At 43.0% G+C, this 17,076-nt stretch overlaps 1 protein-coding gene across 3 annotated transcripts in view; it reads left to right on the forward strand.

Moving 5' to 3' along the window:
* Positions 1-479: 479 nt before the first annotated feature.
* The window catches only part of RPS6KA6 (ribosomal protein S6 kinase A6), a gene marked incomplete at its 5' end in the record, with an annotated part of 215,953 nt that continues 199,356 nt past the window's right edge, over positions 480-17,076 (forward strand). Inside the window, one exon of one of the 3 annotated variants that reach the window (XM_079765685.1) lies at positions 480-587. In XM_079765685.1, the coding sequence (XP_079621811.1) occupies positions 510-587 (78 nt within the window). Of the gene's footprint in view, positions 597-17,076 lie in introns of all 3 variants that reach the window. The other 2 variants (XM_079765686.1, XM_079765687.1) reach the window with 2 other exon arrangements.

The raw sequence follows: 17,076 nt of genomic DNA on the forward strand, positions 1-17,076 counted from the left end.
TCTTTCCCACCCCCCACCACGCGGTCCTCCGAACTCGCTCCCGCCCCTCTTTCCCACACCCCCATCACCCCAGGCTAGGGAATCTCCATTGACGTTCTGGTGACGCTATTGTGCCGCCGTGGGGTGCGGGGGAGGGGGGTTGTCTAGGCACCGCACAGGTAAAGCCGCTGCTGCCGCCATATTGACAGAGCTGGGAGCGGGGAGGGTGCTCAGGGAAGCAGGGTGGGGGCGGGGGTCACCGCCAAGCGACAGTCTAGGCGGAGGCAGTGGTGAGCGGAGCCCAGCGGCAGCTCCAGGAGAAACAGAACGGAGTTGTCTTCTCTATGGGGAGCAGCAGCTTGTGGCGGAGGTGACCTCTTGCTCCCAGCCTCGGAGGGACTCAGTGGCTAGAGTAGAGATCGCTGAAGGCGGGGCTGGAAGGTTTTGGCGGCGGCAGGAAAGCTCTACAGACAGGATGCACAGCGGTGCCCGTGGTCTGCAGCTCCTGTTCCCGTGCTCCTGAAGGGGTGATGCTTCCATTCGCTCCTCAGGAGGAGCCCTGGGATCAAGACATGGAGGTGTTTGGTGGCGGCGCGAACAGCTGCGAGGTTAGTGTGGTGGCCAAGGGGGGCTGGAGCCACCCCCATCCTTCCCTCGGGACCCTGGCGGGGACTCCAGAAAGAAGGGGCGTGGGGCTGGGCAGCAGGGTGCCCAAGTAAGCCCTCTGGAGGCTGCAGGATGGTTAAACAAGCACTGTCCCAAATGTACCTTCCCTCAGAGCAGGCAGGGACTAGCTGGCAGGCTCAGTTGTGGGGAGGGTGCCTGCCTCGCTGGCTACTCTGGAGTTGTGACTAAGTTTCTGCACTTTGAGATCTAGAGTGGGACTAGGGGATGCGCCAGGTGTCGCGTTGGGTTCGCAAGTCTCTCTCCATTCTCTGGGAACACTTTGAAGGACAGCTGCCAACTTCAGCTCTCTGTTGAATCGTGGGTGTTTTAGGAACCCAGGGCAACAAAAACACCAAGTTGACTAAGTAACTGGGGACATTTGCACTTAGGGATGAGTGCACCTTAGTTACCTGGCTTTCTCATTTCTGTGTGGCTTGTGTCTTTTTTGTAACAACCCCGGTGCCCATTAACTGGACGCCAGATTTCTTAATCTACATTCAGGTGATGTTCTACTGCATCCTCTGTGGTCCCTCTTTCTACCGCCCCCTTTCCTCCACCCTTTCTTTCTGCCTTTCACAACTGTTGTCTCTGCAGCCCCATTGTTCCATAAAAGACACATAGTAAACCCCAGCCCTAATATGATGTATCTTTGGTAAGACAGCGAGATTTAACCATAATTAGGTTTTCCTCTCTTCCTGCTCCTCTTCTGAAACTGTTGTGGTTGAACTTTGATCAGCTGTGTCAGTGAGAACTTAGTTGTGCACAGGTACTTCGCTTTATTGTTGTTTGTTGTTGCTATTAAAAGCAGGCAGCATTTAAGCACAATAACTGCACTTTCGGGATAGAAAGTCAGATCCTTTTCTGATAACTTAATCGATGGGCAGCCTAGTACTACAGTAGAGGCCACCATAGACCTTCTAAAAATACTTGAATGCCAAACTGACTACCAATAGTAGTATCTTTTGAGGAAGGGGTTGTCTAGGCATTGCACAGGTAAATCCTCAGTGTCTCAAGGTGCAAATTTGTCTTTAAGTATCACTCCATCCTTAAAAATACACTTTCGACTTTTGTCTGTTTAACTCGTTCTTTTTTCCTTTCAAATTTCCAATTGAACTGGGTTAAAATTACATGCCAGGATAACATTTAACAAGAATGTAGTGGAAACACATTCAGGAGTCTAAAGTTAAGTCCTCTCTACTTATAGGGAATACTAGAGGCTCGGTGCACAAAATTCATACACTGGGGGGGGGGAGGTTGTCCCTCAGCCCAGCCTGCACCCTCTCCAATCTGGGACCGCCTCGGGGGACATCCCTCTCACAATCCAAGACTGCTGGCTACCAAATGCTTGCCTGCCTGCCTGCCTGATTGCCCCTAACTGCTTCTGCCTGCCAGCCTGATTGTCCCCTAACCACTCCCCTGCAGGCCTGATCAATGACTAACTGCTCCCCTGCCAGCCTGATTGCCCCCAACTGCCCTCCCCTGCAGGCCTGATCCCCCCCAACTGCCCTCCCCTGTAGGCCAGGTCCCCTCCAACTGCTCTCCCCTGCAGGCCTGGTCGTCCCCAACTGCCCTCCCTTGTAGGCCAGGTCCCCTCCAACTGCCCTCCCCTGCAGGCATGGTTGCCTCCAACTTCCCTCCCCTGCAGACCTGGTCCCCCACAACTGCCCTCCCCTGCAGGCATGGTTGCCCCTAATTGCCCTCCCCTGCTGGCCCAGTCACCCCCAACTGCCCTCCCCTGCAGGCTTGGTCCCCCCCAAATGCCCTCCCCTATAGGCATGGTCCCCCCCAACTGTCCTCCCTTCCCTGCAGGCCTGGTTGCCCACAACTGCCCTCCCCTGCCAAACATCTTGTGGTGGCCATCTTGTGACCACATGGGGGAGGCCATCTTGTGTGAGGGCGTGATGGTCAATTTGCATATTACCTCTTTATTATATAGGATTTTACTACAGAATTAAGCAATTCCCAAATACATTTAATATTCTACATATATTAAGAAGAGGACAAATGAAGAGGGGTTCATTTCTTTTTGGAATGTAGGGATGCTTTATACTTCCAAGAATTTTCTGGCCAGACTTCAAAAGCAGAGGAATTACTGTTTTATTAATTTATGTAATCTACTGACATAGACTCAGGTGTCTTGTTTATAAAGCCAGTTGAATAGGATGGTGTGGGGGGTGGGTAGCCTTTCACATGCTTACTATTTTATTATTTTTGTTAACTTTTACTATATAAGTTTTTTCTTTATTTATTTTTATTTTAAGTGTTTTCTATTGTAATTACCACACATGGTTTTTTATTGTTTGCAATATGTTTTAGATATAGTAGAGATTTAACAATGGGTCTTTCTACCTCAGCAATTTGGAAAAATACTCCAGTGGAAATTGTTAATCCCTATGAAGTAAAATGAAAGGTAAAAGTAATGTGGTGAAGATAGTATTTCTGCATTCTTTGTTTAAAACAGTTATGATATTTAGATTTAACCCTGCAAGTGATTTAATTCAAATATTCTAGGTGAAGACTAAATGCTACATATAAACAGGCCTGATTAGTATTTAGTAGAAGTTTTTGTTGTTATTTGTTTATAATGGTATTCCTTTGAGAATTTATATTTATTCTAATTACATGTTTGTTGATGTTGACTTTAGACATGTTAACCTTTGAGCATGAGCTTTGCGGCCTTCAATTGTGATAGTTTTGGGGAGTAAGGGTGCTTTCATTGTAAATATATATTTTGAAAATATGTTGGCATTCTTAAATAAAACCTAAGAATCTATTAATTTTCATGTGAAAGGAAATAATTTCTGTGTGTGTTGAATCATGATAAAATTAAAGATTATATACATTATCATATACTATGGAGTCTTTTTCAATATCTTTTATCTGTCTTGTTTCATGGGTCATTGTTAACCTTTGAATTATCATTCAGAAGTGTGAAAATCGGTTGTTTGAGACTTAACATGTTTTCCCACAGGAAAAATTATTAAGGGTAGTTACACTTTCACACCAGTGCACAATAGAGAGGTATAAGGATGAAGAGCTTAAACACTGTAGAATTGCCTTATAGAAAAATGTGTTGGAGGTTTCAAACAAGAACTAACTTGGTTCCAGTGAGAAGTGGATAATGGCCTGAAAAGGAAATATGGCCTCTGTTGGCTACTGGAAAAAAGATTCATAGGTCGATGCTCAACCACTGAGGTACATTGGAACTGGCTGTACCACAGCTTTTTTTATCTACTCATCTACTGATGGACACTTGGGCTGTTTCCAGATCTTAGCTATTGTAAATTGCGTTGCTATGGACGTAGGGGTGCATACAATTTTTCTGATTGGTGTTTCGGATTTTTTAGTATATATTACCAGAAGTGGGATCACTGGGTCAAATGGCAATTCTATATTTAATTTTTTGAGGACACTCCATACTGTTTTCCATAATGGCTGCAGCAGTGTGCATTCCCACCAACAGTGTACTAGGGTTCCTTTTTCTATGCCCTAGGACAGTGGTCAGCAAACCGCGGCTCACGAGCCACATGCGGCTCTTTGGCCCCTTGAGTGTGGCTCAGCGTTAGAAAGACTTCCTCAAAATAGACTCGCCCAGGTCGAAAACCGACTTCTGCGCATGGGCCACGAAGTTTCAATTGCACTGTACGTGTGCGCCCACACGTGGTATTTTGTGGAAGAACCACACTCAAGGGGCCAAAGAGCCGCATGTGGCTTGCGAGCCACGGTTTGCCAACCACTGCCCTAGGAGATGTATTGGTAAACATATTGCTATGACAGATGTCTGAGATTTTGCTGATTATAGTTTCTTCTAAGATTTTTTATGATTTCACAACTTACATTTAAGACTTTTATCCACTTTGAGTTTATTCTTCTGTATGGTGTAAATTGGTGGTCTAGTTTCATTTTTTTTTTTGCATGTATCTGTCCAATTTTCCCAACACCATTTATTGAAGAGATTCTCTTGACTCCATTGTATGTTCTTGCCTTCATTGTCAAATATTAATTGAGCATTATGGCTTAAGTCGGTTTCTGGGGTGTCTGTTCTGTTCCATTGATCTATATGCCTGTTCTTGTGCCAGTACCAGGCTGTTTCGAATACAGTGGCTTTGTAGTATAACTTGATATCTGGTATTGTGATTTCTTGAACTTTGTTTTTCTTTTTCAAGATTGCTGTGGCTATTCAGGGTCTTTTGGGTTCCATAAAAATTTTTGTAGTGTTTGTTCTAGATCTGTGAACTATGTCATTAGTATTTTAATAGGGATTGCATTGAATCTATAGATTGCTTTGGGTAGTATGGACATTTTACTGATGTTGATTCTACCAATCCATGAACACGGTATATTCTTCCACTTTTTGTATCTTCCTCTATCTATTTTTTCAATAGCTTGTAGTTTTCTGAGTACAGGTCTTTTATATCCTTGGTTAAGTTTATTCCTAAGTATCTTATTTTTGTTGCTGTTGTTGTTGCACTGGTAAATGGGATTTTTTTTTTTAGTTTCTCTTTCTGACAGTTCATTATTGGTGTATAAAAATGCCATTGATTTCTGGGTGCTAATTTTGTATCCTGCTATGTTGCCAAATTTATTTGTTAAATCTAGTAGTTTTTTGATGGAGTACTTAGGGTTTTCTATGTACATTATTATGTCATCTGTGAATAATGCCAGTTTTACTTACTCCTTTCCAATTTGGAAGTCTTTTCTTTTTTATTTTTATCTGATCACTGTGGCTAGGACATACATTACTATCCTATCTAATAAAAGAGTAATATGCAAATTGACCGTACCTCTGCTACACCCACAAGCCACGCTCACCAGCCAATCAGGAGTGAGTATACAAATTAACCCAATCAAGATGGCTGCGGCCACAGAGAGAGCAGGAGGCTTGGGTTTCCCCGGCAATGGAGGAAGCCAAGCTTTCTGCCTGCCCTGGCCTGCCTTGGCCTCCACTTAAGGCTACAAAGTTTCAATTATAGAAGATAAATAAATCCCAACAAAAATGGCAGCAGCCACGGAGCTGGAGAGAGCAGGAGGCTTGAGTTGCCCCTGGCGATGGAGGAAGGCAAGTTTCCGCAGCCCTGGCCTGCCTTGGCCTCCACATAAGGCTACAAAGTTTCAATTATAGAAGATAAATAAATCCCAATAAAAATGGCTGTGGCCACAGAGCGAGCAGGAGGCTTGGCTCCGCTGAAGGCATACAAAGTTTCAATTATAGAAGATAAATAAATCCCAGATACCAGGGCCTCCACTTGGGTCGCCGGGAGGTGTGGCCAGCCTGCAAACCACCACAGGCCCCTCTCCCAGGCTGCCCCACGCCCCAAGGGAACCCCCACCCTGATCTGGGACACCCTTCAGGACAAACCAGCTGGCCCCCACCCATGCACCAGGCCTCTATCCTATCTAATAAAAGAATAATATGCAAATTCACCATCACACCAACACACAAGATGGCTGCCCCCATGTGGTCAAAGATGACTGCCCCCATGTGGAAACAAGATGGCTGCCACAAGATGGCCAGCAGGGGAGGGCAGTTGGGAGGGACCAGGTCTGCAAGGGAGGGCAGTTGTGGGCGATCAGGCCAGCAGGGGGGGGGGAGTTGGGAGGGACCAGGCCTGCAAGGGGGGGGGGCAGTTGAGGGTGATCAAGCCTGCAGGGGAGGGCAGTTAGGGGTGATTAGGCTGGCAGAGTAGGGCAGTTGGGGGGGACCCAGGCCTGCAGGGGAGAGCAGTTGGGGGGACCAGCCCTGCAGGGGATGGCAGTTAGGGGTGACCAGGTCTGCAGGGGAGGGCAGTTAGGTGTGACCAGGCCTGCAAGGGAGGATAGTTAGGGGCAAACAGGGTGGCAGGGGGCAGTTAGGCATTAATCAGGCTGGCAACGGAGTGGTTAGGGGGTGTTCAGGCTGGCAGGCAGAAGCAGTTAGGGGCAATCAGGAAGGCAGGCAGGCGATCAATTGGGAGCCAGCAGTCCTGGATTGTGAGAGGGATGTCCGACTGCCCGCTTAGGCCCTACCGGGATCGGGCCTAAACGGGCAGTCGGACATCCCTCGAGGGGTCCCAGATTGGAGAGGGTGCAGGCTGGGCTGAGTGACACACACCCCCATGCACGAATTTCGTGCACCGGGCCTCTAGTGTTAAATAATAGTGGTGAAAGCACACATGTCTGTCTTGTTTCTGTTGTTAAGCAAAATTGTTTTAGTTTTTGCACATTGAGTATGATGTTGGCTGTAGGTGTGTCATATATGACCTTTATTGTGTTGAGGTATGATCCTTCTATTCCCACTTTTTTGAGAGTTTTTATCAAAATGGGTGTTACATTTTGTCGGATACTTTTTCTGCATCAATTGATATGATCATATGATTTTGTCCTTCAATTTATTTATGTGATGTATCACATTTATTGATTTGTGAATATTGTACCAGCCTTGCATTCCCAGAATAAATCCCACTTGGTCATGGTGTATGATTTTTTTAATGCATTGCTGGATCTGATTTGCTAACATATTTTTGAGGATTTTACCATCTATGTTCATCATATGTAATTATCTTTCTATTTATCTGTTTTGGGGATTAAAGTAATGCTGGCTTCATAGAAGGAGCTTGGAAATATTCCTTCCTCTTGAATTTTTTGAAATAGTCTGAGGAGGATAGGTTTTAGTTCTTCTTTGAATGTTTGGTAAAGTTCCCCTGTGAAGTTGTCCAGACTAAGGCTTTTGTTTGCTGGAAGTTTTTTTTTTATTATTACTGCTTCAATTTCCTCATTAGTTATCAGCCTATTCAAGTTTTCAGATTCTTCCTGATTGCATCTTTGAAGATTGTATTTTTATACTAATATGTCCATTTCAGCATGGAGAATACCAGCTAGGAGGCTATTGTATTACTCAGTGGAAGCAGTAGTAGATATTTGAAATAGGGCAGAAGGGGTTGAAAGGAGAGAGCTGATGGTAGAGACCTCGCAAATATAAAAATAGAGCTTGGCAACTAACTAGATGTTGGTGCCTAAAAGTAAAGAATAAAAATCCACAGAGATTAGGAATGTTGTAGTAGTACTTAATCAATTTAACAGATATATAATGCCTTCTTGCCAATAGAAGTGTCTATGCTGACCACTGGAATAATACAAAAATAAATAGGGGATTATAGAAACTAAAATGACTCCCTCATTCATATTGTCTTGAATAAGAGGAAAACACTGAAAATTTCTGGTCATGCTTGGATGCTTAAAATCTTTACTACCAATGGTAGATGCACTTATTATAAGCTAAAACATTTTTCATGCTTTTAAAATGATCCTTGGGCTTGCAATTCTTGCTTTTTAAATTTTAGCAATATTCACCTTAAATAGCATCCTGTGGCAGAGGTTTGTTCTGAAATAATGATTGGTTCTTCTTTATGTAAAGTGGAAAAGAGAACAGGGACATCTTTGTTTCTTATATGCTTTCACCTGTGTTTTTTTTTTTCAATAGAAATGGTCCCTCCCCCTTACTGGTTCCTCCCCAGTTCCTCCAAGACTATCTTCTTTATGAACAAGTTTGGTCTGGAAATATTCAGGTCAGTTCCTTCAGGGCAGGGCCTCTATATTTCCCTACCTTGATTACTTCATCAAGAGAGCTAATCATTACCTCATTACATAATAAGGTCTGACTGGGTGCTGCTGCTTTCTTGGCCCATATTGTTTTAATACCACCCATCTCATAGTTTTTCTCATCTATAGTTTCGAGGAAGATATATAAGATTTTTTTCTCTTCCTATATTTCTATTTTGGTGGATGCTGTCATTTGTATTTAGCAACATTTCTTTTTATTTTTAATTGAATTTATTGGGATAACACTGCTTAACAATATTATATAGGTTTCAGGTGCACAATTCTACAACACATCATCTGTACACTGAATTGTGTGTTCACCACCACTCTGATAAAGGTATTTCATATTAGATACAAAAAGTAATATACAGGCTAACTTAAGGTAAAGATTGACCTTTGTCAAGGTTGTTACAGGCAGACATGACTACTTGCCATGACCCACTTTTAGAAATTTATATGTTCAGACCATCCTATGTAGTTACTTTCTGTCTCTGAGTTTATAAGACCTACCATGCAGGCCTCCCCTGAGCTTGTCATATTTAGTATATCGCCCCTTTTTTATCCATACTGAGTTTATGCCTGACTCATGGCTAAAATTTTAGATGAAAGGTGTTAAGATCTTTATTTGTGTCTATCTAAATGTGTATGTATGTATGTAGGTAGGTATGTAAAGTATATGTGATATTTCCTACCTCCAGAAGGTATTTTTAATAACTTTTTAAAAATACATTTTTATTGATTTCAGAGAAGAAGGGAGAGGGAAAGAGATAGAAACATCAATGATGAGAGAGAATCATTGATCAGCTGCCTCCTGCCCGCCCCATATTGGGGATCTAGAGCACAACATGAGCATGTGCCCTTGACCAGAATCAAATCCGGGACCCTTCAGTCCCCAGGCTGACGCTCTATCCACTGAGCCAAACCGGCTAGGGCTAGCAGCATTTCTGATGATCTGGTGGGTAGTTGGAATCTTGCGGTGAACCTTAGTAATTTAAAAAATGATATATATCAGAGAGGAAAGGAGATGGAGAGATAGTAACATAAATGATGAAAGAGAATCATTGATTGGCTGCCTCCTGCATGCCTCCCAGTGGGGATCAAACCCGTAACCTGGGCATATGCCCTGACTGGGAATCGAACCATGACCTCCTGGTTCATAGGTCAATGCTCAACCGCTGAGCCATGCTGGTTGGTCAGCCTTTTCGCACTTTATCAGAATTTCCTATACAATGTTTACACATTTATGGAATTTCCAAAGACTATCTAATGTTCTTGCTGATATTTTTGTTCTTTGTGTATTTTGTTTAGTTTTAGTTTGTTTGTAGATGTAGAGCTAAGCTTACTTTGGCTTTTGTAGATAATAGAGATGTTTTCTGAATTATGCTGGAGGCATTCTATATAAACTATTTTTCTGCTTGATTTTTATCTGTATGCTTGATGTCATGCTGTGTGACTGTGTGTGTGTGTGTGTGTGTGTGTGTGAGAGAGAGAGAGAGAGAGAGAGAGAGAGAGAGAGAGAGAGAGAGAGAAAGAGAGAACGTGTTTTACACATGATTTCATTTCAGAAAGTATTTGTGATGGTTTATAAGAAATACAATTAAATACAAGCATATCTTGGAGATCTTGCTAGTTTTGTTCCATACCACCATAATAAATATTGCAATAAAGTAAGTCATATGAATTTTTTATTTTTCTAGTGTATATAAGTTATGTTTATACTATACTGTAATCTGTTAAGTGTGTAATAGCATTATATCTAAAAATGTAAATAATCTAATTAAAAATACTTTATTACTAACAAATGCTTACCATCAGTGAATGATAATCTTTTTGCTGATGGAGGGTCTTGCCTGGTGGTTGCTGAATGTTTGAGTGACTGTGGCTATTTCTTAAAATAAGAGAACAATGAAGTTTGCCACATCAGTTGACACTTCCATTTACAAACAATTTATTTGTAGGATGCAATGCTCTTTGATAGCATTTTACACACAGTACAACTTTCAAAAATTGGAGTCAATACTCACAAATCCCGTCACTGCTTTTTCAATTAAGTTTATGTAATATTTTTTGTTATCATTTCAACAATCTTCAAAAAATCTTCAACAGGAGTATATTTCATCTTAAGAAACTACTTTCTTTGCTCATTCATAACAAGCAGCTCCTCATTCATTAAGGTGTTATGAGATTGCAATAATTCAGTCACGTTTTCAGGCTCTACTTATAATTCTGGTTCTCTTGCTATTTCCACCACATCCGTAGTTAGTGCCTCTACTGAAGTCTTGAAGCTCTGAAAGTCATACACGAGGGTTGGAACCAGCTTCTTCCAAACTCCTGTTCATGTTGATATTTTGACATCTTTCCCTGGAACACTAATGTTCTTAATGGATTCTAGAATGGTGAATTCTTTCCAGAAGGTTTTCAGTTTACTTTGCTCACATCCATCAGAGAAATCACTATGGCAGCTATCACATTATGAAATGTATTTCTTAAATTATACAACTTAAAAGTCAAAATTACCCCTTGTTGCATTGTTTGCAGAATGGATGTTGTGTTAGCAGGCATGAAAACAACATTAATCTTTTTTTAATTTTTAATTATTTTTTAAAAGAACATTAATCTTGTTATACATCTCTATCAGAGCTATATATATAGGGTGACCGAGTACATTGTCAATATTTTGAAAGGAATCTTTTTTTTTCCTGAGCTCAATAATGGGCTTAAATTATTCAGTAAACTATGTTGTAAACAGATGTGCTGTCATTCAGGCTTTGTTTCATTTATAAAGCACAGGCAGAGTTGATTTGCATAATTCTTAAAGGCCCTAGGATTTTCACAATGAGCATTGACTTCAAATTAAAGTTATCAGTAGTATTAGACCCTAACAAGAGAGTCAACTAGTTCTTTGAAGCTTTGAAGCCAGGCATGACTTTTTTCTATCTATGAAATTCCTAGATGGCATCTCCTTCCAATATAAAGCTATTTAAACTACATTGAAAATCTGTTGTTTACTGTACCCACCTTTATTAATTATCTTAGATCTTCTGGATAACTTGCTGCAACTTCTACAGTATATCAGCCCTTGCTGCTTCACCTTGTACTTTAATGTTGTAGAGACGGCTTCTTTCCTTAAATCTCATTTACAACTTGGATAACTGTAAGGAACAAGAGATTTAGTTTTTGACTTATCTAGGCTTTGACATACCTTATTCACAAAGATTAATCATTTCTAGGTTTTGATTTAAAGTGAGAGACATGTGACTCTTCTTTTCACTGGTACATTTAGATGACATTGTAGAGTAACTAATTGGCTTAATTTCAATATTGTTGTGTCTCAGGAACAGGAAGGCCTGAGGAGAGGGAGATAGGCTGGGGAATGGGTGGTGAGTGTAGGGGTCAGAAAATACACAGCATTTATCAATTAAGTGTACTATATTCATCTGGGCACAGTTTGTGGCTCCCCCAAATAATTGCAATGGTAACGTAAGAGATCACTGATCACAAATCACCATAACAAATCTATATATATAAAAGGCTAAGTGACTGACCATCTGTCCGACCGACTGGCTGGTACATATGAAGCACACTGGCAATCCTATATAATAAAGAGCTAACATGCAAATGCTCATCATGCCCTCACACCTACACGCTGTAATGGCTCAGACACTCAACACTGGGGAGAGAGGAATGTGGACCAGCCAAGCACAAATGAGCTCATGAGAGAGGAAAGGGGACCAGCCAGGCACAAATGAGCTCACAAGAGAGGAATGGGGACCAACCAGGCTGTGGCCCGGAAGAGGGACAAGCCCCCTGCCCCATGGTCCCAGGCACCCGCGGCTGCGGCCTGGACAAAGCCTCCCAACCACGGTCTCCTGCGGCTGTGGCTGGCCCGGGTGAAGCTGGCACATGTCCTGGGTGCTTGCAGCCTACCAGAGGGAGGGAAGCCTGGGTCCCGGGTGCCTGCGACCAACCGGAGGAGGGAATCCTGGGTCCCAGGTGCAGGTGAGGCAGAGGTGGTTAGGGACAATCAGGCCATCAGGGGAGCAGTTAGGGGTGATCAGACCAGTAGGGGAGCAGTTAGGGGCGATCAGGCAGGCAGGCAGAGGTGGTTAGAGGTGATCAGGCAGGTATAGGTGGTTAGGGGTGATCAGGCAGGCAGGCAGGCGAGTGGTTAGGAGCCAGCTGTCCCGGATTGGGAGAGGCAGTTGGGCATCCCCTGAGGGTTCCCGGATTGGAGAGGGTGCAGGCCGGGCTGAGAGACCCCACCCCCGTGCACAAATTTACTGCACCAGGCCTCTAGTTTAAAAATAAACATTGACTCGCACATGCACAATGCATATGAAGTTCTCACTGGTACCAATAGCATGCGTGTGTTTTGATCTGTCATTGTTGATCGTGAATTTTTGTTGCCATTCTGAAGCTGAAAGAAAGCAGCGTTGTCGACAGAATATGTCTGAAAACCAACTATTTGCACGTTAGAATAAGTTTAATCAATTCATTAGTCATTGTTTTTATCTATGTTGTGTTTATATCATGTTTTTGTTGTTTTTATATCATGTCTTTGTTTTGATATATCATATTGTTATTGTTTATTTATTAATCAATTTATATATTGTTTTTATATACATTTTACTAATTTTCTTTAATCTCTGACACTTCTATTATAGAGAAAGGGCGAATAGCAATATTAAAATATTTCTTCTAATTAATTTCCTGTCAATTTGCATGGTTGTGTGCACTGGGCCACTAGTATAACAATAATAAATATATTTGAAATATTGTGAGAATACCAAAACGTGGCACAGAGACAGAAAATGAGCAAATGCTTTTGGAAAATAGCCTGTGTAGACTTTCTTGATGCATTGTTGCCACAAACCTTCAATCTGTAAAAAAATACACAAAAAACAAACACATTATCTGCTAAGGACAATAAAGGAAAGGATAATAAAATGAGGTATGCCTATAATAAACTATTTTGATATGAAAAGAAGGAAAATATAAATTAGAAAGTGTATTGAAAAAATGGAGGATGGATTTTGAGGATGAAATAGAACACAGGTAAGCAGGCTCTAAGGGTATACTATACATTTGAAATGTATTTGGATTGCAATTTTGGCCTTAAATTTCCTCAGGCTGATTATTTCTCATCACTCTAACTGTATATTAAATATAGCTGCAAGTTAAAAAATTTCTGTGACAGTGCCTTACTCACTAAGGTTCATAATTAACTTATCTGTTGGGGGTCTGGGCATCATTCCCTAGATTATAATGTACAGCCAAGGATTCAGAATCACAGCTCGAGGCCAAAGTAAAAAGAGAAATAGTCATATAGTTCTTATTATCCAACAAGAAATAAAGCAGTATCAGTTCCAAAGCAATTAGCTTTAAAATAAATTTTCTGTGAATTATAATTTTTTCCAGTTTTATCTGTTGTTTTCAGACATGATTGAGGCAAAGGATGTATTTGAGCTATCTTGTATGTTCTTGCTGTGTAGTTTTGAAATTTTGCTTTTTCATAAGAATAAAAGTGAAATATTTGTGTCCTAGCTGATTTGTATATAAGTTAGCCTTATAATTAAGAGGTTATATAACCTGCATACCTTATTGCTAGCTAAGTAAGGAGATAGTGACTCCATTTTTATTAAAATATCTCATCATATATCTAACAAAAATTTTAAAGGTCATGGATAATTATTCTTACTATAAGACCTATCTGTCTCTCCTATAAAGTGGTTGGGGACAGACTTTAAGAGGAAATATAGAATTTTAACACTTCGTGTAAATTTTTTACCTGAAGACTCATTCCATCTTAAATGTGTCTGAACTTAAGGGAAAAAGATATGACATTATTATTGATTACATTATTATCCATTCAGTTTTATTCAGTCTTCAATAGAGCTTGGAAAGAAAATGTTGTTACACTTTAACAGATGATAAAGAGATATATAAATCAGTGGGAGGCACATATAGAATTTGAATCTCCTGTGTACATTGTTGTCTCCCCCAAAATGACAATATTGAGGATAAGGAAAGGATATAGACAATGTTAGAAACCATACCAGATCAGTAAATCGTATGTGTTGATTCAATAGCAATCCTATGTAATAAAAGAGTAATATGCAAATTGACCATCACTCCAACACACAAGATGACTGCCCCCATGTGGTCAAAGATGGCTGCCCCCATGTGGGCACAAGATGGCCGCCACAAGATTGCTAGCAGGAGAGGGCAGTTGTGGGCGATCAGGCCAGCAGGAGAGGGCAGGTGGGGGAGACCAGGCCTGCAGAGGAGGGTAGTTGGGGGGCACCAGGCCTGCAAGGGAGGGCAGTTGGGGGGGGACCAGGCCTGCAGGGGAGGGCAGTTGGGGGAGATCAGGCCTGCAGAAGAGAGCAGTTGGGGGGCACCAGGCCTGCAGGGGAGGGCAGTTGGGAGGGACCAGGCATGCCGGGGAGGGCATTTAGGGGGGACCAGGACTACAGGGGTGGGCAGTTGGGGGTGACTGGGCCTGCAGGGGAGGGAAGTTAGGGGTGACCAGGCCAGCAGGGGCGGGCAGTTGTGGGGGACCAGGCCTGTAGGGGAGGGCAGTTAGGGTGACCAGGCCAGCAGGGGAGGGCAGTTGGGGGGTGACCAGGCCTGCAAGGGAGGGCTATTGGGGGGGACCAGGCCTGCAGGGGAGGGCAGTTGCAGGGGACCGGGCCTGCAGGGGAGGGCAGTTGTGGGGGACCAGGCCTGTAGGGGAGAGAAGTTGGGGGGGACCAGGCCTGCAGGAGAAGGCTGTTGGGGTGGACCAGGCCTGCATGGAAGGGCAGTTGGCGGGGGACCAGGCCAGCAAGGGAGGCAGTTGTGGGTGACCAGGCCTGTAGGGGAGGGCAGTTAGGGGTGACCAGGCCAGCAGGGGAGGGCAGTTGGGGGGGGGGACCAGGCCTGCAAGGGAGGGCCATTGGGAGGGGGACCAGGCCTGCAGGGGAGGGCAGTTGCAGGGGACCGGGCCTGCAAGGGAGGGCAGTTGTGGGGGACCAGGCCTGCAGGGGAGGGCAGTTGGGGATGACCAGGCCTGCAAGGGAGGGCAATTAGGGGTGACCAGGCCTTAGGGGAGAGAAGTTGGGGCGGACCAGGCCTGCAGGAGAAGGCTGTTGGGGGGGACCAGGCCTGCATGAAAGGGCAGTTGGCGGGGGACCAGGCCAGCAGGGGAGGGCAATTAGAGGTGACCAGGCCAGCAGGGGAGGGCAGTTGGGGGGACCAGGCCAGCAGGGGAGGGCAGTTAGGGGCAATCAGGCTGGCCGGGGAGCAGTTTGGCGTCAATCAGACTGGCAGGGGAGTAGTTAGGGGGTGATCAGGCTGGCAGGCAGAAGCGGTTAGGGGCAATCAGGCAGGCAGGTGAGCGGTTGGTAGTCAGCAGTCCCAAATTATGAGAGGAATGTCCAACTGCCTGTTTAGGCCCTATCCCACTAGGATTGGATCTAAATGGGCAGTCGAACATCCCTCGAGGGGTCCCAGATTGGAGAGGGTGCAGGCTGGGCTGAGGGACACACACACCCCCGTGCACGAATTTCGTGCACTGGGCCTCTAGTCTTAAATAAAATTCAACAAGGTTTTTTGTAGGCATAGAAGATTTTGTTCTGAAATTCAAAACCTAGAATATCTGAAACCATTTTTGAAAAAGAAGACTAAAGTACTAGAAATCACTTTCTATACAGGACATTAATATTCACTGTGTTACTACAAGTAATTAAGACAGTATGGTGTTGATGGATCGATAGACACATAGATCAATGGAAGAAAATTGGGAATCCAGAAATATATCCATACAAATATGATCAATTGATTTCTGAGACAAGTGCAGAAGTAAAATAAAGTTCTTTAGTTTCTTCATATATAAAATAGAAATTACTGTGTTTATGATTACTTTGAGAAGTAAATAAGAAAATTTTGCTTTGTATATAATGTTTTAGAATAATAATACAATTTTACGAAATTATTGTCAAATGTAGGTGTCCTTGACTAAGTACTTATTCAATGGACAATTTAAACTTATTTTACATTCCCCAAGATAATATTTTAATGAAATTACATGGACCTGATATCTATAAAAGGCTATTACAGTGAAAAGAAATATATCTAGAGCAGTGGTTGGCAAACTCATTAGTCAACAGAGCCAAATATCAACAGTACAATGATTGAAATTTCTTTTGAGAGCCAAATTTTTTAAACTTAAACTTCTTCTAACGCCACTTCTTCAAAATAGACTCGCCCAGGCCATGGTATTTTGTGGAAGAGCCACACTCTAGGGGCCAAAGAGCCGCATGTGGCTCGTGAGCCAGTTTGCCGACCACGGATCTAGAGAATGCTATCTATGTATACCATATATATATATATGCATTCATCAGTACCATACATAATTCATGTATCCTTTACAAGTAATCTTTTCAAACCATATGTTCACTCATATGAGACTGACCAGATGGCCAGTGCCTTAGCCTTGGCAACACTTTGGGGCTATTGAAAACCAATAAATTCAGCCAAGTAGAGTTAACACATTTCTACCTGAATGATAATGAGAAGCTGATTTTCTGACATTGAATCAAAGTTTAAAAAACCCAAATATTCAATAAATACCGTCTAATCTATACTAATAAGAGTGTAATATGCTAATTCGACTGGATAGACCAGACATCTTCTGGAGGTCCTTCTGGACAAAGCCATGGTGGTAGGAGCTTAGGCAGAGGCGGTTATGGGCGATCAGGCCAGCAGGGGAGAGCGGTTAGGGGCGATCAGGCAGGCAGGCAGAGGTGGTTGGGGGCAATAAGGCAGGCAGGCAGGTGAGCAGTTAGGAGCCAGCAGTCCCGGATTGCAGGA

The sequence above is a fragment of the Cnephaeus nilssonii genome, assembly GCF_951640355.1.
Source record: "Cnephaeus nilssonii genome assembly, chromosome: X".
NCBI classification, from domain to species: Eukaryota; Metazoa; Chordata; class Mammalia; order Chiroptera; family Vespertilionidae; genus Cnephaeus; species Cnephaeus nilssonii.